Source organism: Antennarius striatus, chromosome 13 (genome assembly GCF_040054535.1).
Source record: "Antennarius striatus isolate MH-2024 chromosome 13, ASM4005453v1, whole genome shotgun sequence".
NCBI lineage: Eukaryota > Metazoa > Chordata > Actinopteri > Lophiiformes > Antennariidae > Antennarius > Antennarius striatus.
In genome coordinates this window covers 17406948-17429402 of record NC_090788.1, presented here as the reverse complement: position 1 = coordinate 17429402, position 22455 = coordinate 17406948, and the positions used below count along the sequence as shown (strand labels likewise).

Here is a 22455-nt window from a genome sequence, read left to right as displayed (position 1 = left end):
GTGTTCTGATGAGTGTGTCTGCACACACACACACACACACACACACACACACACACACACACACACACACACTGTGGCAAACACTGCAGTCGTGTGGGTGTGTGTTTATCGGAATCCTTCACCAGTCACAGCTCATGACATTCACACACTCCAAGCGTAATAGGTCAAACTGTCTGCAAGACTCTTCTTATATGAGCAAGATATCCTTTAACAGCCAGTTCCCCTACAATGTGTGTTTGTGTGTTTCGGTCATGAGTAGTAATGAATGACCCCGATTAACTGTAGAACATGTAAAAAGAAGAAAAATGTTCTTTGTTAAACAGTCATTGTAGGAAAAACAGATAGGGGCTGAGCTAGAGGACCAACTTTTGCCACAGCCAATATGAATATCATTCATGTGTTTCATTCATTTCATCAAGTCTTACATACATGTTCCACCTGACGCTCAAGCACAGCAGGACTGTTTGCTTCAGTATGAATTAAAAATTAATATATAATACATAACAGTCATGTGCTATATATATATATATATATGCAGAGGACAGAATCACTTACATGTGAAGCTTATGTCATGCATCAATCCTTCAAACCTGAAATTGCTGGCCTATTATTTAAAATGAAAGATAAATATTCAATATATTATATTTCATCTTTAAATATATTTAAATATATTTAAATATTTATTTGAAGCATAAACTTGAAGAATCAACCAGCACATTTTTGTGTAAAATCGGATTAAAAATATTATTTATGGTTGCAAAATGTGACAGTTTTTGTAGGACTTGAGTAGAGCCTTGTTGAGTTTGCACACTTCGTAAACTAAAAAAGTCTCTGTAGCACTGCACGAGCTTTCTTCTCCATGTTCTACATTTCACATGGTACGTCATTTCTCCTGTTCTCCTTCTAGTGAAACAAGATGTCCTCATGGTGAGCAATGTTATGTAAGTTGTCTAAAAATAAAAAGGTTGGGATTTACCTGAAGATGTAAGACTTTTTGAGTTTACTGCATGTTCTCTCCATGTCACAACTAGGCTCTGGGTTTAAAAACATGCAATATAAATCAATTTAAGTCTCTTGATCACCCAAAGATGTGAATGTGAGTATGAATGGTTTGTTTTTCTTATGATTGGCTCTGTGATGAACTGACGACTTGTTCAGGCTATATCCTACCTCCAACCTGTGAGCTGGGTTAGGCTCCCGCTTCCCTTCACTGGATAACCAGTAACAGAAAACATGCCATGTTACATTTTTCTGGCATCAGTCTTATTAAGCTTTATTTAATTGGGAGCAACTTAGGTCACAACATTTTTGAAATAGTTAGCCCAGTACCAGACATCTGGGAGAAAATTAGGATGCGACATTGAAAAAAGAGACAAAAACACACTAAGAAAAGAGCAGAATGGCAGTAGAAAGGAAAAAAAGGCCGATAAGGAGGAAGGTAGACTGAGGAAGATAGTGAAGGTATCACAGAGTGAAACAAAGGAGGTGAGAGTGTAGGCAGTAAAGAGAGGGAGGGGAGGGATATCAGACCACAGAATGTTAAGTCTATTTGTGGGAAAGCGCCTCAGGGATGCAGCTTACTAACAGAGTTCGTATTGATTCACTTTTCACACAAAAAAAATCACCGTCAACCTGTGTGTGTGTGTGTGTGTGTGTGTGTGTGTGTGTGTGTGTGTGTGTGTGTGTGTGTGTGTGTGTGTGTGTGTGTGTGTGTGTGTGTGTGTGTGTGTGTGTATCCCACAGCCGGCTTCCTTGCTGCTCTGCTTTTTGCGATTTATGGATGATATTTAAACATACACCTACATTATACACAGTCACATTCACTGGATTTCATTTGCTCTATGACCTCCATCAATTCATTCATTCATTCATTCATTCTGCAAATTGTTGGAGTAGCCAAAGCAACAACAAGAGCATAGTTCAGACTTGAAGGACTTCCCACATGCTAAATCTGTTAACAACCAGTGCCGATATGACACAAACACAACTAACTGCTATCAGCAGATGGCATTGGCCAATTCTGGTTGTGCAACATTTGTTCATTTTTTTGAGGTGACCATTTGGATTTGGAATCAATTTACTGAACTGTGCCTTAGCCGATTATGTGGTGAATTGAGATGGGGGAAAAAAAGTATTTACCCAAATGAAATCAGGATGGCCAGTGTAAGTTTCTATATATAATAAATAAACAAAATAAATAAAAGCTGAGCAGTTTGTGTGTAAGGCTAATTAGAGGAGTTTGTTATCTAGCCATCTTTATTTCCCTCTTTATTGCTAAGTAACGATTGGTAAGTTGTGTTTTTCTCCTCAGGCTACATTCAAATGTTTTAATTTGCCCATTTGCCTTGCAAAATTCCTTGCTTTTAGTAGGCGTACAGCATGTAATAAGACACACAGTCCAAGAACTGGACAAACATCCCCAATATACAAGATGAGATCTGCTGAGGCATCAGTAATTGGAAGCTTACTGCTTTCTGAAACATGTACAGACATGAGAGTTGAATTACCTGGTGTACGAGTACAGCAAGTTATGGAGACAGTTGGATTAAGTTGTCAGTTCTGATTGCGTGTGCGTGATTCTGGATGGGTTCATAGGTTCTTTGATCATACCAGCGCATGGAAGGAAGATACGGAGAAGATGCCCAATCGTCCCATGCTCAGTTTGGTCGGACGCGAAGCAAAGCCCAGCAGTCGTTTGGGATTGGGGGGTTCGCTGCCCTGCAAGCTGGCCAGGTAGCACCGACAGCGGAACAGTTCGATGTGGAACCTCTCCAGGTTCTGCTCCCACAGGAAGATCTAACAGAGAGGCGGATGAGACGTGTTGGCGTTTACACAGCATTAACTTTACTGATGTCAAAAGAGGCAAAACAATATAAACTATATATAAAGCACCATGTTATGTTAGCCTTTTATTTGGTCATTTCAGGAGGAGTGAGATAGAAGTAGGCATGCTGAATCCCCTGTCGACAGAGATTACTCATCAACACAACCCCCACCAGTCGCCAACCTGCTGTGCTATGTGCAATGTATCACAGGGTGGGCCGTGGGAGGTGGAACATAGGGATGCAAACAATCTAAACTTAATTTGAACTGCTTCCTGCTTTCACCCATTTGTCCCAGGAGTTAATACAAAATTAATTCAACTAGTCTTTCTTAGACTGTTCGGTTCATCATAAATTCTAAGCCTTTCCATTTCTGTAAACTCATTTAGTAGATTCATGTGCCTTCAGATACGAATCTTCAAGATAATGACTTAATCAAATACTCAAGCAAAGACTTTTTCAATCTTTTGATGCCCCCCACCCCCCCAATTCAACTTAATGTGGCTTTAATGGCTGTAGGGAAGAAAGAAATGGAAAGCATTTTGCATGATTGAGATTAACCACCTCCTGGTGCTGTTTCATGTAATGCTTTTCATTTATTGACTATCAACCGAATGCCGCGCACACATACAAAGACACAGAGGGCTTGTTCACACAAGTGGGTGCATTCTTATGCTGTCTCACAATGTTTACATGCAATGATTTCTCAGCATTCAGAAGCAGCTATGGAAGTAAAGCTACGCGTTATCTTTGAAAGTGAATGAACGTGAGGATGAGAGCAGCTTTTAAATTCCAGCAGTGACTCAGTTCAAAACGTCTAATAAATATGCAAGGATTAGCAGAAGACTTCAGGCTGTGTGTGCGTGTGTGTGTGTGTGTGCGTGTGTGTGTGTGTGTGTGTGTGTGTGTGTGTGTGTGTGTGTGTGTGTGATGTTAATTTTTTTTCTCATTTCTGCTGCATTTGTACCAGTTGGATTATTTGAAAACATTTGTTGTTGCGTTTAGTCCTTGAGGAATTTTTTTCTGGATGATACCGTGTAGTAAAGATGATTCAGTACAAAGGATTTGTTTCTGATTGTGTCGGTCCAAAGATTTGCATCTGTAAAGGCCTTTCGGTGTACTCACTCTCACTAACACAGGATATAAACTCAGCTCATAGCGGCATCACCTCGACATAAATACTAGTTCCTGTCTTCGATTTACAGTATTTCTCTGCTCCATACCTGCTCCAGTATTGTCTTCCTCTTCTTTGCATCAGTGACAGTGGACAGCTGCATGTCTCCCATCTTCTTCATCTTTTCATCCATGTCGATCTTCTGCTCCAGCTTGCGGATCTCTGCTCGCAGCAGTCGGACAGTATCGTCCCTGTGGTGCTGCCGAGCCAGAGCCGCTGCACACGCGGAGTGGATCGCCGTGATCCAGTTCTCCAGTTCTGTCTGGCCTGACGTCTGAGAGGGAAAACGTAAAAACATTCACGAGCAACTGAAGATTTCCCCGAAAGGCAAGTCAAATGACTCAAAAATGAAGACTTTGACAGCTCGAACAATTGAAAAAAGTGTCCCATAATTAGATGGCAACTATATTCTCATCACCATTTGATTACTCTTCCCATTCCTTGACTGAATGTCACAATCAAAAGCCCCATGAATATAAATAGACACATTTAAATATGATACAATGGTCACTGAGGTGGATCACTGTCAAGTGTGACAGTCTGGCCTTTAAACATGTCAGACATAAAGCAAACACATGGACAGCAGACTGGCTTATCACCAACACATGGGTAAATGTCACGTACTGGTGTGCAACTCATGTACACATATATACACATACTGTATATAAAACCGCCAGGGAAATTTAGCAAGTTTGTACTCCTGCCATCTCAAAAATAACAAAATGCTGAATATGAATGAACTGTTGTTTCAAAATATAAGCTAAACCCGTGTATGTTGCTTTCTATTCAAATTTAAATGTCCTGTTTTAAGCACCGGTTAACTCAGTCTCTCACCTGGAAGAGGAACGCATCTCCCACAGAGTTGCTGAGGCAGAAGACAAAGTCTTTCTTGGGGTGTTCGGGGACAGCTTGAACAATGCTGTTCTCCACCCACAGCGCATGTTTGGGAACGCTGTTGTGATCAATCCCGGAGCGACCGTCTGACTCGTACAGGAAAAGAGTGCAGCCTTGAAGAACGAAGAAAAAATACATGGAGAAAAAAGAAAGACGAACAGTTATTGTTGTCAGTTTTGGAAACATTTAGCTTAAAAATGCTTTTTACCACAATCTTTCACTGATACATAAATCTAAAGTGTATTTAATTGGTGTTGAAGCAAAATAAACAAAATATTTAAACTTACAGATCAGTAATGTTCAGTATTGATGCTGATGTATATTGAAAGGCCATGAGGACCATGTGATGCTTTGTGTTGGGCATAAGAAGAGGAGGCAAGAAGGAATCCTGCGTCTTGGATGGGATTGGATTCGAGATTGAAGTTGCTATTATCATTAATTATTTTCAAAAATTCTTTAACTAAGTCGTTTATGTTTATTCTGTGAAGAAATTATCCCCTCAAGTTTAAATATGAGTAGAGATCTGCAGTCTCCCGGTGTCAAGTGACACATTTCCAACAAACTTTCAATAGTTTTTCAATGTAAAGCGTCACATAAATATTGAATATACTGAACACAGAGGTATGAGAGTATATGCAACACCTTTCAAAGAGACCCAGTAGTGTTTCCACTTGCGCTTTGTTGCAGGTTCCACCTTCTTGTTTTTCTTATGGACTAAGAAGTTCTTCACAGCCAGAGCCCCAGCTTTCCTGACAGTACCTTGTGCACAACCAATCAGAGCATCTGATGGATATGCAGAACTGAGAGTACCGCTGCTCTGCTCGTCGCTTACGGCGGAGCCAGCCTCCTCTGTGCAATCCCGACCTTGATGCGCCTGACGAGACAGAAATGTGGGGGGGGGGATGAGCAATAGCGGCCATGCCAGACTTTAGATTAATATCTCTGTTTACAGAAGAGTGACAAACCCAGGCTTGATTGTCCAGCTCCTTCCGGAAATTCTCATACACTCCTCCTCTGTTTCCCTCGCTACCTCGTCCCTCGCCTCCTCCTGCGCTGCTGCTCCCGCTGTCGCTCCCATTGAAGAGGCTGCTCTCGGTGGCCGAGTACACCGAGAAAGAGGCTGACATGGCCTTAGAGCGCCGTGACGCCAAGTCTCCATCTCCGTCCATCTCTGTTGCGACCCCATCGATGCCGCTATCACCGTACTCACTTCCCTCACCCAAAACGGCAGAGATGTCCTGTCAGGTACAAACAAAAGAGATAAATGTGGTTCTTTAATGGATATACAGATGGGTTTTTGTATGACAAAATACACACAAACAGAAACTGATTCCATATATTGTACAAATACACACACGGGTGAAAATCTAACTTTCAAAAATTACAGAGTATTCTCTAAAAACAGTTCAGGCCATGCAACTGAAATTTGGATGAAAATGTGTTTACACCAAACTGTCTCTCTCTGTATTCCTTTTGTTTCACTGTGTTGACTATTTATTTATATCCAGTCTAACGATCCCTACAGTCTGGCTGGATAAATTCGTAATAAGCACTTAGGGTGTTCTGCTATCCAAGGGGTGATTTGGGGTTCTGGGAATGACTTGGAAAAAAAGGCTGAATGGTTGTTTTTAGTGCTTCCTTCTTATCTGCTTTGTAATTAATGACACATGAAAATGAGAGAAAACATACAAGCTTTCATTATTCTACTGTTGTCATCCTTTTATCCCTTGAATCTCCTATTAGTTGGTGTCTTTGTGATACATTATAGTCCCTTTGCTTCCTTATATTCATTAATTTGTTTTTTGGGAAGGTCCCATAAAAGCTTTTAAATTATTTTCAAAATATCTGGTGTGTGTCTATGCAGCATACATGTGTGGTTAGGGGTTAAGTAGCTTTCTGTCTGACTCCTTTTCCAATCTCCTGTAATATAAATTCAATAAACACTTGGATGTACATACATGAGGCCAAGCAAAACTGATGAGCATGAACATATATAATATTTCTGTCAAAATATTAAATCCTGCTGTACCTGAACCTCCTAGATATTAATGGTCAGAGCTGTCAGTCATTCTATGTTTGCCATTCTGTACTTTAGACACACACATAAAAACCCCAAACAGAATACATAGAATCCAAAAGCAAAAGAAAATCTTAAACTGATGCTTCATCCTTCTCATATGTTTATTCATTATTCATATTCACAAAAACCATTGTAACCTGTGTTGTTTGTGCACGACGGCCTTGGAAAGCTGGACACGGGGCTGCTGGGATACCGAGTCCTTCCAAGCCTTCAGACAGGCAGTGGGATCGTCTGCAGGGGAGAGTGAACGCTCCGTATCCGCCACCATCCTCCTCAGCTGGAGACGCCATCCCTACCTCCCCTCCTCCATCTTTTTCCCGTTCCGCTTCTCTACGGTTTTTAGAGTGGCGGCTCCTCTGCCCCCTGAGGCCAGGACTCTGCTGGCTGCACAGATGGTCCAGAGACGATGCCCTTTCGCTGGAGCCTGAAACACACACACACACACACACACACACACACACACACACACACACATACATACACACACAGGTGGTTATTACACAGCAGTGTGTTAATGAGTGCATGTTCAAGGTGAGGCGCATTCCTGATTCCTGTCGGGGTACTTTAACTTTAAATGTGAAAATTATTACCCGAGTGTGTTTTTTGTCCTTCATATAAATGAGTGTGTGTATGCTGGAAGCCCACCCCATTGGTCTAATGAACCATCCACCCATTTGCAGGGCTGAGACCTTCAGCGATTAACTCACCGGTTACCTCCTGCTGGGGCACAGAGCCCCAACAGCTCATGCACAGCAACAGTAAAGCTAACAACCCCGCGATGAAATGAAGGAACGCTACAGTAATGATGGGATGCAGTTAACCTTCAATGAGTGGATTTTCTCCTAAATATTTTCTCTACTTTGTAAGTGCCCTTCATTTGTCAAACCAGTCAACCCATTATCACCTGCAGTGGAATCAAATCAAGCTAGAACACATAAATGTATTAACAACTTTTTAAAAGACTTGACATTATTATAGTTTTTGAACAACTATAATAATGTTGTAACAATATATATATATATATATATATATATTTTTTTTTTTTTTTTTTTTTTAAGACACTACTATATATATATATGTTTACTATCCCCACCTGATTTGCCTCTGGATCGTGCAAACTGTTCTTCCTCCTCTTCCTCCCCTCCATTTATCATCTCCTCGGTGCTGGTCAGATGCTCCTGGCTCAGGTCAGACAGAGAGAACTCCAAGCTGTCTTCTCTCCACATGTCTGCCGACTTGGATCGCTTCTTTTTAAAACTCCCTCCCTCCCGTGTTGAATCAGTCATTCGCTGGAGGTAGCGTTCATCTTCAAAATCTCCCTCCCCCTCACCCACAGAGTCCTCTCCTCCATCCTGGGCGATCGTGTCGGCCTCTGAGATTTCAGAGGTTGGTGTAGCAGAGGGGTCATCGTTGTTTTGATAGGACTCTGGCTTCAGTGTCATGGCGACACGTTGCGTCCAATGAGGGTTTATTCCAAACTCTTCCAACGCATTTGTAGCATTAAAAGGCTCCAGGCTGCTCTCTGTCAGGGACTGTGGGATGCTGGGGGTGCTGGACGATCGGGTCGAGGCTTCAGAGTTCCTGTGTTCTTGTTTCGCTGTAGAACAGTGGCGGGGATGACGGGGGGTGCCTGAATGCTTACCAGAGAGACGGAGCGACCGGGACGTGTGCTTACGGGAAATGCGTCCCGTCGTATCGCCGTACAAACTGCTGTCCCCATTTTGACTCTCCACATTTCCCATGATTCAACTGTTGATTGAGGAAAAAGGTGGTGAGAAACAATCATCCAAGAAATGATCCCGTTGGTGTTCAATATGTGGGTATGGGCAGCTGAGGTAGATACAGCCGGACGGGACGCCAGTTCATCGCAGAGCCACACGAAAGACAAACAAACACTAACTCTCACACTTACAGGCAGTTTGATGTTCTTCATGTTTTTGAAGGTGGTAAGAAGTTGGAGAACCCTTAGAGAGCCCATGCAAACACGGGGAGAACATACAAACTCGAACCCAAAAGGTGAGGCAACAATGCTAGCCACTAAACCACCATCCTACACTAGTGGTGTACAAATAATCATTAGGTTCATATTCATAACTGTTAAACTGGTCAAAGGAATCAGTCTTTAAAACCATAAAGTTGCATGAGCATCCTTCATGTCATGCTCTGTGTTCTATGTAAGCACACACGGCTGCTGAGTCCACTGTTGTCACATCGGATCAGATGTTCCTCTGGGTGTCACAAGTCATCAAACTTGCTCCATCAGGTTCTCAGGGAGAACACAAACTGCATAGAGAGGCTAAAAAATGTCTCTTCTAACATCATAAACTGTTTGAACTCATAAATGACTCTAACATTACGTTTTGAAACCCTAGATATTTCTGTTTCTATGCGACTGAACCGAGTAAATACATGTAAATAGACTGGTAGCAACTGGCTACTTAATTCCAATAATCTGATTAGTAATGGAGATTCTTTGCAGAGATGACACACCAACGTGTGGTCTGTGGTTACCTGTGATTAAGCAGTCACATTACTAGTTTCTCCACATCAGCGCAGCATCGTCTTTCATCTGCCGCATGATCCTCCACACGTCCTCAAAACGGAGGTGTCAGTTTGCCCTGAGAGGAGCAGGAAAAGAGAGAAGAGTTCCGGTGAAGCACTCACAACTCCGAAGTACCCCAACGTGTCAAATGCCCACAGAGGAGGACAGGGAGAAGGTGAGAATGGAAAAAGTAGAGGATCTGCTGTGAATAAATCTGAGTCAGATGCCTTTGAAAGGAAAGGGACTGAGTAGAGGACAGGGTGGTCAATAGGTCTGGAATCAAGTTAATGCAGTGACACAATCATGAATAAGCGAGAAACATATATTAAATGTGCAAATATACAAACTCACGCATTAACAGAAACAAATGCACAGGTTCTCTCGCAGCCAAGTAGGAGAGGGATGGATCGCAAACATCTGCAGTTCCTTTGAACTGCAACCAGAAACTCACTGCCAACCCAAAACCATGCAGGCGTGTGCAGGCATGTGCATTTTGGGAAAACACCCCTTGTTGTCCTACAGACAAAGAGATTCACACACGCGCACTCACGCAAATGCAGTTTGTAAAATCACGGAAGATGAAAGCAGCTTTGGAGTGTGATTTCCTTAAGACTCAATTAAACGATCCATGCTAAAACCACATATTTTTCTCTAATACCAACCCTGAGCTGCTTAGAGAAGACCATGATTTCCATAATGTGCAATGTATAGTAAGAAGCACTAGTGCAAACATGCTTGTTTGTGTGTTTTGCACATTCGTATTAAGTTTAACCAGATAATTATTGAGGTTTGCACAAAGACTGAGGCAGATAGAGTTTCTGATCGCATGCGGTTGGTCAGAGGCCAATAAACTCAGTGCTACAACCATGTGTAGAAATGAGTTGATCTCTTCCTGATCCTCAAGCCGATAAATAGAGACAGTCATTTTCTGTCAGGTAAAAAAAAAAACCCATTCCAGTCTCAACACGGTATATTCATCGCTCCTGTTATTTTTTGCTGCTTCTTTTATTATTGATTATAATAAGTTCATGGCTGTTAATTTTGTGCTATGAGAGATGATAGAGATGAGAAGACAGAAAGATGGAAGTGGAAGGAGCAATAAGCACAGTAAAGTTCATGGCTAAGCAAATGGATTGTCCCAAAGGTCAACTCTGATATTACACTGCTCCAGTTTCTGTGTTCATGTAATTCAATTTAGCCACTGAAGCTTATTTTTTGCCCCAGTTGTGGGAAGCAGTTACACAAGCTGAACTTGACCTGATACTCCACTGCTGCCTCTCGCTCCACCTTCACATTTCTCCTCCATCCCATCTATAACACCCACCATCAGAAAACAATGTCTGATTCATATATCAATAGCAGATACAAAGCGGACAAACAGTAAGGAACAGAAGCCATTAAAGTTTAGTAGGTATACGTTGGAATCATATTCAGTTAATCTGTTTGTCCATCTGTCTGAGGCCAGCGCAGTGGAGGTGAAACGCACAGAGGCTACACTAATAAAACAATCCTGTCTGACACAACACAAGGGACGTCAAACCGCCGCCTCTCCTCTGGCGGTGTTCAGTCTAAAATGTTCCATCTCTTCAGTTTCCCCTTTCCTCACGCCCTGCAGCAAATCAAGGGGAAGGAAAAAGCGTAACGGGGGAGTCTACACTGAATTCATGCAGCACTGAGAGGTGAGGTGAGGCTGGAGGCGAAACACATTCAGAGGGGAGGGTGCAGAGATTTGTGCATACACCGAGGGGGGGGAGGAGGAGGCAAACATATTGGGGAAAGGAGCTATGAATAGAAAAGTGATATGTAAAAGTGAAAAAACAGTGAGAGGAACAATGGGGGTGGGTGGGAGGGTAGACGGAGAGACATTTGGGGTCCTGTTGTTGCTGAGCTTTAAGTGGATAAGTAGACATGTGCTCTGGTTGTCTCTCTTCAGGCATAATTGAGGGAGTCGAGACAAAAGGGGAAACATAATTATTCGCTCTCGTTCTCTCAGTCTCGCTTTCATTCTTGCAGTATATTAACACACTGAGGGAGTGTATTAAAACAATGGCTTGTGCAACAGCAGCCAAAGCGTCATTAACCATGCAGACTTGCCCACTCACATATGAACACATATATAACACAGAGAGACAGGGACATAGAGAGAGAAAGAGAGAGAGAGAGAGAGAGAGAGAGAGAGAGAGAGAGAGAGAGAGAGAGAGAGAGAGAGAGAGAGAGAGAGAGAGGAGGGAAGAAGAATATTGTCGCTAAAATGCTGATAATGCCTATTATCAAAATGTTTATTCTGATTGCACACCTCTTTCAAAATCTCTTTGATTGATTTTAAACTCTATATTTGATTTCTAATTATTGAATTCGTTTCAAACTTAATCTTTGAGCAAGAGAAAAGATGTTTCTAAATGTTTTCTTTTGGGTTTGATGGAGGACATCGGTGAGCATCATACCAAAACTGAAAGTGTCCCCTTTGCACTGAAACTATCAAACCCATTTGGGCAAAATACCATAGTTGTGTTAGGAAGGCACCACCCCATACAACATTACAGACAACAACTCAGCACTCTGTGACTGTCAACACATGGGCGCAAGTACCTTTCTGGGGTGTTCAGAATCCGATAACACAAAAACATCCCATTTCATCAGAACACTGTAAGGTCAAAAGAGAAAAGTGAACAGGTATCCCAACTCAAACACATGCTCTTGCTCTCTTTGGAAACATTCAGTACTGAATGCCTGTCAGAACAGCTATGGAGGAGACACACCTTCCTCCCGCCCAGCAATCTTTTCATCTCTGCACCTGTCTCATGACTCCACCCAACGTGACACACGCTTCAACTCTCTAAATTCGTCTCACTCACGAAGTGCATGTGTTCTACTACTGTCCAGCGCAGCGCTGTGAATGAAAACAGACAAACCGAGTCTCATTGTTCTCTTTGTACAGTCTAGACTGGGTGAAGAGCAGCTGTTGAAATCAAATTATGAAATTGTTAAATCACCTGAATTGCACGCCACACCACAGACACCAACCCATGATTTAACAAAACAATACTAACATTCGACTTTGTGAATTCTGCACAAAGCACTGCAAGACAATTGTGGGTATACGAGCAGCTTGATGTTCTTGCTGATGTCTACCAATAATAAAATACCCATGGAACACACCTTACATGTACTGCATGTTTCATAAAGACTTCTATACTCTATGTAGTTCCTTGTATAAAATAAAAATGTTCAGATTTTAAATAAACAGCTCTTGAAAGTGATTCAATGTCTTAAAGACATGAAGAGGCAATTGCAGTGACCAGTCTGACACTTCTGCAGCAGGAGGAAGGTCCGGTATGTTTGATCTCTCTGACCTTCCTCTGCCCCCGTGAACCACGACCTTTACCACCGAGGCTCAAATCAGATGACGTGGCCGTGGGTTCCACCCTTCCCTTCAGGCACTTTCCCGCACCTTTCACATTCCTGATGTAAATGGTCACCAAAAACCCATTCCTCAGGGCAGGTGACGAAGTCACGAAGGTTAACTCTCTTGGGGGTAAACAAAGGAATTTTTGGGTGGGGCTAACTTTTTTTAAAACAAATCAAAATAGACTGCCATGGGAATCAGGAAGGTTTTTATAAGGTTCTCCACTCTATGATTTTACATACAGTACGCCCTTGCACATTCGCGCATCAACGCTCGCAATAATAATAATAATAATAATAATAATAATAACAATAACAATAACAATAACAATAACAATAACAATAACAATAACAATAACAATAACAATAACAATAACAATAACAATAATAATAATAAATAGTTCATGGCTCGATTGCGGAATTCATTAATCGCGTGTGGTTCTGGAATGCATTGACCGCAAAGAACGAGGTCACACTGTACATCCCTACACATTTGTACAAAAATACCCACCTGCAAACATGTATGCACACATGGGTTTTGAGTTTGCAAACAAGCCTTGAAAATAACAACCACACTGTAAATAGCAAGTGAGGTGTGTGGCAGCTTAATGGTCTAAACAAATGAGGATTGAGGGCTTGCTCATCGGTGCATGTCTGCATATGCACACCTAGCAGTGTGTGCATTGTACAAATTTGAGCATTAACAGTATCTCTCCCAAGTGACAATAACAATTAGTTTTTGCTCTGAAAACATTGTATTGTGGAGTGACGAGTGTTCGCTTCACTGCACTCCTTCAGGCCCGCTGAGAGAGAACTGTCTGGAACATCCCTGGTAGAAGAGAGAGAGATTAATGTCTTATTCATCCTTTCAGGATCTGACAAGACACGCGCCAACCCCACCCCACCCCACATCCCTCAGCTTAAACACACAGAAAGTGTGTGATGTGAAGAGGCTGCTTGAATCAAACACTAATTTCTTATAACTGGTGAAAGATAACTTATAATTCTTTCCTTTAGTGATCTTTTAATTTTGAGACTACATGGAAGGGATGAATGAATGAATGAATGAATGAATGAATGAATGAATGAATGAATGAATGAATGAATGAATGAATGAATGAATGAATGAATGAATGAATGAAATATGGAGCTAAGCTATGCTTACACTTAAAAAATTAAAATTAAGATAACAACCACACATGAAAATCTGAACATTTAGTCACATAGTGCAACCTATCATCTGCAAAATAACTTGTTTTTAGATTTGGGCCAGCGTTAGTGTGGCATCCGAGGATTAAATGGAAAAGATAGAAGGGCAGTGGAATTTAGTGCCAACCAATTCAATCCACTTTACTCCTCAAGTGTCACTAACTTCATTAACTACGCTCCCCCATTTCTCAAGGAGCTTACACAGTACGCTCCCAAATTTCAGCTGACTGTCTCTGAAGCACGGTGCAGTCAAGGATTACCATATTTTAAAGAAAATCCTTCATGCACAAGTCCTCCATTGAACGGAAGACCCAAGAGAGTCAATGAGTGCGCGTAGCTTTACATGCTGTGCTGTGTAGCCGCTGCTGTGCTGAGCACTTCACTGAATCCATGTAATAATTCAGTGACAGGGAAACTGCCCTTTAAGATTTCAAAAGATGTTCAGTATATTTAATGTGAGGTTTTCAGACAAGATGATCGGAGCACTGTTGTCTCCAATTTCCTCTGAGATGAAGAAAGAGATCCACATTTTCAGGTCTAAATTCAATCCCTCTTTGATTTCCATTGTAAGTTACTCGACCAAATGTTTATTACGCATCCTTGCAATGTGGCTGGTTGGGCTACAAATGACAAATTACCATTTCCGTTTTCTTACATGCTAATAAATCCTACCCAGCTTTAATCCTACTTGCCATTTCTCAAGCACCGCTCACTCATTCTTCCTGATAAAAACAGTGATTGCATGGTTAATCATGACCCAATCATTAAAACCAATCAACTGAATATTCATGTGATGATTTGCTGCTCCAAAAGTCTGAACCATGCTTAAGATATTTTTGATTATCCAGCAGGAGTGGAATGAGATGTTGACTCAGTTCCTGGTTTAGCCGGAACAGTAGAAAGTCTGTGATGCAGATTCTAGTCTGAGAGAGAAGACACAGGAATCATAGAAATATAAAAATAGAAAAGAAAAATTAAAAGTGGAAAAAGAATGCTGTATCAGTTCTTGATATGTGGTCAATCTGCAGCCGTTATTTTACTGGTTTGGTTTTAAAGTCCATGTCAGTAAATTTTTAATGTACAAGCAACAAACTGCAAACCAGAACAATAAGGAAGAAAAAAATCACAGATAATCTTTTACTTAGTTACTTATTAATCAAAAACACCTTTGACTGTTTTTGACTCTTCGACTCAGTCTGTTTATTTTAGAGTTGCTTCATTTACATCTGTAAAAACTGGAATCTTATGTTTTGTGCTGTGATTCTACTCTAAACAGTTTTTTTTTTTTTTTTTATTTATTTATTTATTTATTTATTTATTTATTTATTTATTTATTTATTTATTTATTTATTTATTTATTTATTTATTTCATTTATTTTCTTTTCCAACATGTCATTACAACATTTTACTCTTTCAGACTAAACTTTACTTCTGTTCATCCCTCCCAAACAATTTAATACTGAATAACTTTTGGTTGGGTAACCATTGCAGCTACACTTATTTGTTCTTTTCCTTTTTACATTTTTTTTATCATTCATTAAATTGCTCCGTATCTATTGCTCCTTATTGCTTTCCATTCACTGTGTCCTTTTATGTTGCCTAACATTCAAGAATTGCCAAAGTGTTTTATGTTGTTTGTTGAGCACAATGACACTCTCAAGTTCTTCTGCTTCTTTGTTACCTTTTTGCTGAATTGCAGCTAGTGTTGTTGGGGTTTTTTTCAAATTGTTGACCACCTTCTTACCCGTGTTTAAACAATGTCATTTTTTTGTGGAACGGTCTCAACCACACAAATCCATACAGACATTCAAAAACTGGTGTGAAGGGTGCCAAACCAGAAGGTAATAGCTCCGTTTCTGCTCCATGGAAGCTGAAGGGACAACAAAATAGCAGGGTGGAATGAGGAAGAAAAAGAAACAGACAGAGGATAAGAGGGTTTGAGGTAACTATAGACTAGAAGCCTGAGACAGGGGGATGGGATGAGTGGGGAAGTTGGCTTTGAAAAAAATATAATGGTGTTGAAAGGGGGATGAGGGGTTGTTAGAGCAGTGGGGAGTGTGGAGTGTTGGGCCACAGGTAGAAGGATGACTGATGTGTGGTGAGGTGGAAGGAGACATGAGAGTTAAAGAGGTGCAGTGGTGCCGATGGGTCCTCGGGGGCTGACGGAGACAGATGCTGTGTCAGGTCAAAGTAGGGCGGATGTGAACAGGACTGATTTGTTGTCGGTAACTATGTCATGTCATTGTAGAGGCTTTGATCATGTTGGTGTGTGGGTGTAATCAGATGGTATGGAAGAAGGAGGAAATGGTTGTTTGGAGTTATTTTGGTAATAAAGCTAAATACAGCATCCTCTTCCATCTTTTTTCTTGTAGACTAGACGATATCAATCGTCTCATCTACAGCCTCTTTTCCTCATTGTGGGTCATGGGTCTGCTGGAGCCTATCCCATGTGCCTTCAAGGCAAAAGGTTGGGAGCACCCCAGATAAGACACCATCTCAAAACAGCATTTTAGCAATAAAAATATTGTTTTAAAAAAGATTACTGCAACTAATATGATATATTTGTATAGGAACAATTATTTGCATACATATAAGGTAATTGTGTTCATTATCCAGATTGAGGTATTTGCATGTTGTTTGTGGTAACCTTTCTTCCATAGATGTGCTGGTTAATAGTTTAATACTGCAATAATGTGATGTAGAAGGATTAGCTTACTCTTTATCACACTGTTAGAGTAATGCAAATACAAAGTAGAGCTTTGTCACTGCATTAATTAAGAGTTCTGCTGGGGCTCTGCAAATCCTTTGCAGGAGTACAAAGAGCTACTGAGACTTAAAATAGAGAAATTAAAAGTCAAGGATAAAGCTAAATCAAACATTTTAAACCTGACAGATGGAGTACGCAGGTAGTGTAACGAAAAAATTTATGGCAGAGGAACAAGCCATCCAGAGGTGGGGAGCAGAGGGGTGGTGGAGGGCAACAGGAAGGTAGAAACGGAAGATATCTTAGCTCATCCCTGCACCTGAGTCAACAGCACAGCTCACAAACTGAAAGCCCTGTGGAAGAAGACAATGTGCCTCAGTGAAGTACGAGAGTAAGAAGCGTTCAGCAAGAACGTGACAGGCAATCAGCAGATAAGTGTCCTGTGTGTCTGCTCCCCAGGACAACAGAGGACAAAGAGCTGCAGGTAAGAAGAGAATGGAACTGGAGCTGGAAAACACAACGTCAGTGATCGCTGGGGGGTAGGATAAAGTATGCTAAGGGCCAGGAAATAACTTTAATACTTATGTACTATAGATACCTAGATACTTCATACACATTATTACACATCACCAATGTCTTCACTCTAAACACCAATACATTTGTAATTCATGCCAAATGGAATACATACATGCATACATCTACACATGTTTACACAGTAGTGGGTGACATTCAGAGGGCATTTTACACCAAAATTGTTGAATCGGTCTCTTCTTCTCCTAAAATGACAAAAACTGCATAATATTAATTTAAAGACTAGCTTTTCTTTTACAGAGATTGAAATTAAGTGTAAAGGCGGACTGACTTTCAGTTAATAACATTTTTATTGCGGAATTCAAAGTGTGAAAAATCACAACCTTCCAGACCTCAACATGTATATTAAATGTTATTGCGCTATGAGACCATCTCACTTTCATTTAAAAAATGTAAACACAGGTAATAACAGACTGACTTGGAATTTTTACAGCATCAAAACAGCAATAAAGTCTAATGCAGTCTATTTAAATACACAACACAGTGGCCTGTTGCAACACTAAAAGACTCTAATTGAATGTCTAACAGTGATACAAAAAAAAAAAACGAGAAACAAGCCATGCTTACTTTTTTTGGGTGTGAGCTAAGATGGGACAAATTGTTACTTTTGCATCATAAAAATGTGTGTGATCTATATCCTGTAAAGGTTATAAATATTATCATCATAAATCCTGATTGATTGAACGCTGATTGATTTTTAACCAATTGTAAAAAGGTCTTTACTACTGTGACATAGATTTCAACAACACATCAGTATTATAGCGTCCCCACAGTAGAATGAATTGGATCTAGGTCAATAGGTCCGTTCCTTGCTAGTTGAGCTCTTATGCGGACTCAAGCTGGGGGTAATTATTTGAGCTCTGAGTGGCTGTAGTGAATAGAGCCTCTACCCTCTCTACACCATGCATTAGTGACCTGCATAAGCTCCACACGAGTCACTGACATCTGAGTGCAGGCCTGAGGGGAGAGGACAAAGGCAACCTGACCACATTAGACCCACTGACATGCCTACAAGCTAACACATCGAACGACAATAACAAAAATACAGACGAAAGAAACCTTATAAAGCAATTACCGCAGGGTTTTTTTCCTCAAAGAATCTCAATCCAAACAGTCAACTATCCATACAGCTCTGCAGACACATTTTCAGACATATTTACTTGCGTATTTTCACATCCGCATATTTACTAATGCACATACAGTACTGTATATGCATTTGAGACCTCCTTGCAGGATCCTAGTGCATCACTTCCAGGTCAGTAAGCAGAAACATGAAGTTAGCTTTAGTAAGCACTGAGTCGCTGGTCAGCATTCTCTTTATGCTATTAATGTATTATGGGGGTTGGGTTGAGAGGAGGAGAGAGGAGGGGAGAGGAGAGGATGATTTTTGAAGAGCCAAACAAATCATGAATACAATTTTTCTCCTACAGTAAAGTACAAGTGTATTTCAATTTCAGTTTCTGTGTTGGTGTGCTGCATAACTAGCTTAGCTTCCATAGTTCCTGCCTGACAGGTTTGATGGCTTTCAAAAGTTTGGCATTGTTTTGCCCTGAATGATGCCAGGTAGACACAGTGCAAACGAGAACGCATAATAAAAATGACTAATCACCATCGCCCACATGTTGTACAGAGCAGGAGGGTGTGTCACGTGAGCCTGCCTCAACCTCCTCCTCAGTTAACCCAGAGCCAGAGCGTGCAGCACCTCCTCCTCATCTGATAGTCATAGTCATCAATTTTCTGATTGGAAATTAAATGATGTTTGTCTTGTTATCAAAACCCTGACAGCAACCAAGTTATACTTTCCCAAATTGATATAAAATTTCAAAATCATCTCTTGTAGCTGGTTTACAGCTAGAGGCAATGATATGAATATGATTGAATCATTCACAATCAGTGACACATTCCTTATATGGAATGGCTTGTATTACAAAAAACTTTTTCCTGTGTCCTGTTTTGACTGTGCTTCTCATCACGGGTTGATTTTGACTTTGCTTCTCAAAGAAACAGAAACAAAGAGCAGAACTGGAATTGGAATCAATGAAATGTAATCTATTCCACAATAATTCCTCTTTAACATTTAATATGCTCTATCTTCATTTTCACCTTTCTTTTCCTCAACTTCTCAAGTGACCTTCTGACACTTCATCAAATTCAACATCTATATTATGGCACAAGTCACTTTGTTTTTACAGCACAGATCCTTTTTTAATATCTAAGAAAATACAAATATATCTTCACCGTTCTTGGTTGTTTACGTCTACAAAAATACAAAAATACAATACATATAGATCCATAGGAGGTACAGTACATTGCATGGCAGCCTGAACAGCTGTCCACCTGCAACACTGATCGGAGATAATGAGCAGACATGACAGAAATAGTATGGTTTCACACCATCAGTAGAGACAGGGAGGGGTGACAGCAGAGGGGACAGAGGGAGATAAAAAATAAAAGATGTAGGAAGGAAGGAAGGAAGGAGGGAGGGAGGAAGGAAGGAACTCCCAAGGCCGTCAACACTCAATTGAAAGAAGACAAGAAATGAAAGGGGGCACATGTTAGCTCATGTCAGCTCTGACTGAGCCCACCCCTCCCCGTCTAGACCCTCGCACAAATTAGAAGCATCCCTCCCCACCGCTCACAATCCCTTTGTTTCTTTTTCTTCATCCCGGGTTGATGTTGAGGTGTTTGACACAAAGCAAATGTCCTCCACCTGATAATGAATCACCTTCCCACACAGCCAATAACTCCTGCAGTCCTGCTCAACCAGACCAGTGACTTTACCAACAGACGCACATTACTGAAGACGTTAGCGTGACACATTCACTCATTCAGTTGTTCTGGTCTTACACAATTTCTCATATTTTGAAAAGCTCACAAATACCAGGGCCAGGGAAACCTGCCTGTCGCACACATCTGTCGGTACAATCCAAGTGTTTCCAACCCGACTTCTCAAAATAATGCATTATTATTTTGTTATTGTTTTTGTTTTGTTTTGTTTTGTTTTGTTTTGTTTTGTTTTGTTTTGTTTTGTTTTGTTTTTGTTTTGTTTTGTTTTGTTTTGTTTTTGTTTTGTTTTGTTTTGTTTTGTTTCCTTCTGTTTTGTTTTCTTTTGTCCAAAGAGCTTCTCTGGACCAAAAATATGTATTATTTATTATATAATACAAGGAATAAAAAGGGGTTTGGAAACATGAGAAAAAGTTATTTTTGATTTCCTGTTCATAAGTCCAATATATCCTGTTAACCCTTAGAGTAGGGTTCAGCTGCGGAACCCTATTGGCCTGTTGGAAACGACACAAAGGGGATTCCCCAGCAAACAACCATGACAGTAGAACCAACACCTTCATTACAAACACAGAGAAACCACAGAAGAACAAGAACATCAGTGTCTCTTCATCCACAGCCGTCGGACTTGACAACGCTTTCCCAAAACCAAATTCAGCAGTTTGTCTGTTACTGTAAATGACAGCAGCAGAGAAGTGAAGACCAAAAGAGACAAGAGAGAGAGAGACAGAGAGGGGGGGGGGGGGGGCTGGGGAACCCAGAGGGACACAATCAGGCACAAACATTTAAACAGCTTGATTGCATGTGGGCACTGGGGGCTGCATAAGCTCCGTATTTGCTTAACACAAGAAATAAGCGGACAACCCAGGAAGAAAATTCATCTTCCAGCTGCTGTTGCAAAACGAGAGGAGCGGGCAAAGAGGAGGGCGAAGGGGATATCATCCCTTCTTGTGTTCATTATGACAACCTTTTATCCTGCCTGCCATATGCTTGTCAAGATACGTCTTATTTAACATCCGCTCCTCTGTTACAGGGTTAGAGGAGGGTTATTAACTCTGGATCAAGGTGTAAAACTAAGTTTGAGTTTATTGTTGTTTATGATGTTAACTGTGATCATTATTCCCCTTGATGTGAAGCATGAAGTGCTTCATGGGAAAATGCATATGATGATCAGAAGATACGGTCATTATGTCTTCAATGTCTAGATTAAGGGCTTAGAATAAACTACGGCTGCTGAACACCTGTGAGTGTTTGATGAAGGTAAGGTGTCTGGTTACAACACCGGGGGGGGGGGGTTTGGATCTCAGGTAGGAGTAAAACAAATGCTTTAGTGTTTGCCTTTTATTTGACACTGGATGCATGTGAAAGAAGATCCCTACTATATATATGCCATAAACTATAGGTGAGCAGGCTTCACGTGAGAGAAGTATATCAATCTGGGTCAGTTTGTACACACACACACATACACGCACACACACACACACACAAAACAAACACACACCCACAGGGGCTCACTTAACGTCAGCTCACCACAACCGCCAGATTCCCCCTCCCCCCGACCCCACCACTCCTTCCAGCTCACATACTACATTAGCTTCCTGCACACAGACGGAGCACATGGATGTGGATGAACACACACACACACATACAAATATTTGTCTTGAACACACACTTACACACATAGTGAATAGATACACATAAACCAGAGCAAGCAGTATATAACTGTGTTTGAGATAATGGCTTACCCCCCTTTCAGTGGCTTCTCCAGAAGTCTTTGTGAAATTAAAAAAAATAAAAAGAGTGTGTGTGCACGTACACGCACAGATTTTTTATCTACATCTAAGACTCACGAACTGACAACACACTGCCAATATTCAACTGATTCATCACTGCAACAGCAGCAGTGAATTTTGCAGAAAAAAAGAAAGACAAAAGAAAGCAGAAACACACATTTTAAAGAAGTGTTCTTATTGATAATGAAACTACCCTTTGTGATTCATAATGTTACCAAAGGGCCTGAAGATTTAGTCTATTTTGCACACGTGCATTCAATCAAAGTTGGAATGAGCTACTAAATCACTATGTAATTAATTAAATAGTTAAGTGTTTGAATCTGCAGCCATTAGAATATACTGAGGCTGTTTCCTTGGGCACAACAATGATTGCTAAATTGCCTCTAAGCTTTAAAGCCAAGCCGATAAAGTTCTTTATTTGTTAATGGGAGGGTAAAATAACACAACATTTGTTGTTATA

The 22455-nt window shown here is 40.8% G+C and overlaps 1 protein-coding gene across 2 annotated transcripts in view; it reads right to left on the bottom strand.

Moving 5' to 3' along the window:
- Positions 1 to 22455, bottom strand: part of tiam1a (TIAM Rac1 associated GEF 1a) — a 50026-nt gene that overhangs the window by 25773 nt on the left and 1798 nt on the right. For both annotated transcript variants that reach the window (XM_068331973.1, XM_068331974.1), the window contains exons 2-9: positions 9482 to 9588; positions 8064 to 8719; positions 7108 to 7394; positions 5856 to 6128; positions 5533 to 5764; positions 4831 to 5003; positions 4046 to 4270; positions 2611 to 2796 (exon numbers count right to left, since the gene is read on the bottom strand). In XM_068331973.1, the coding sequence (XP_068188074.1) occupies positions 2611 to 2796; positions 4046 to 4270; positions 4831 to 5003; positions 5533 to 5764; positions 5856 to 6128; positions 7108 to 7394; positions 8064 to 8712 (2025 nt within the window). In that variant the 5' untranslated portion in view covers positions 8713 to 8719; positions 9482 to 9588. The remainder of the gene's footprint in view (positions 1 to 2610; positions 2797 to 4045; positions 4271 to 4830; positions 5004 to 5532; positions 5765 to 5855; positions 6129 to 7107; positions 7395 to 8063; positions 8720 to 9481; positions 9589 to 22455) is intronic.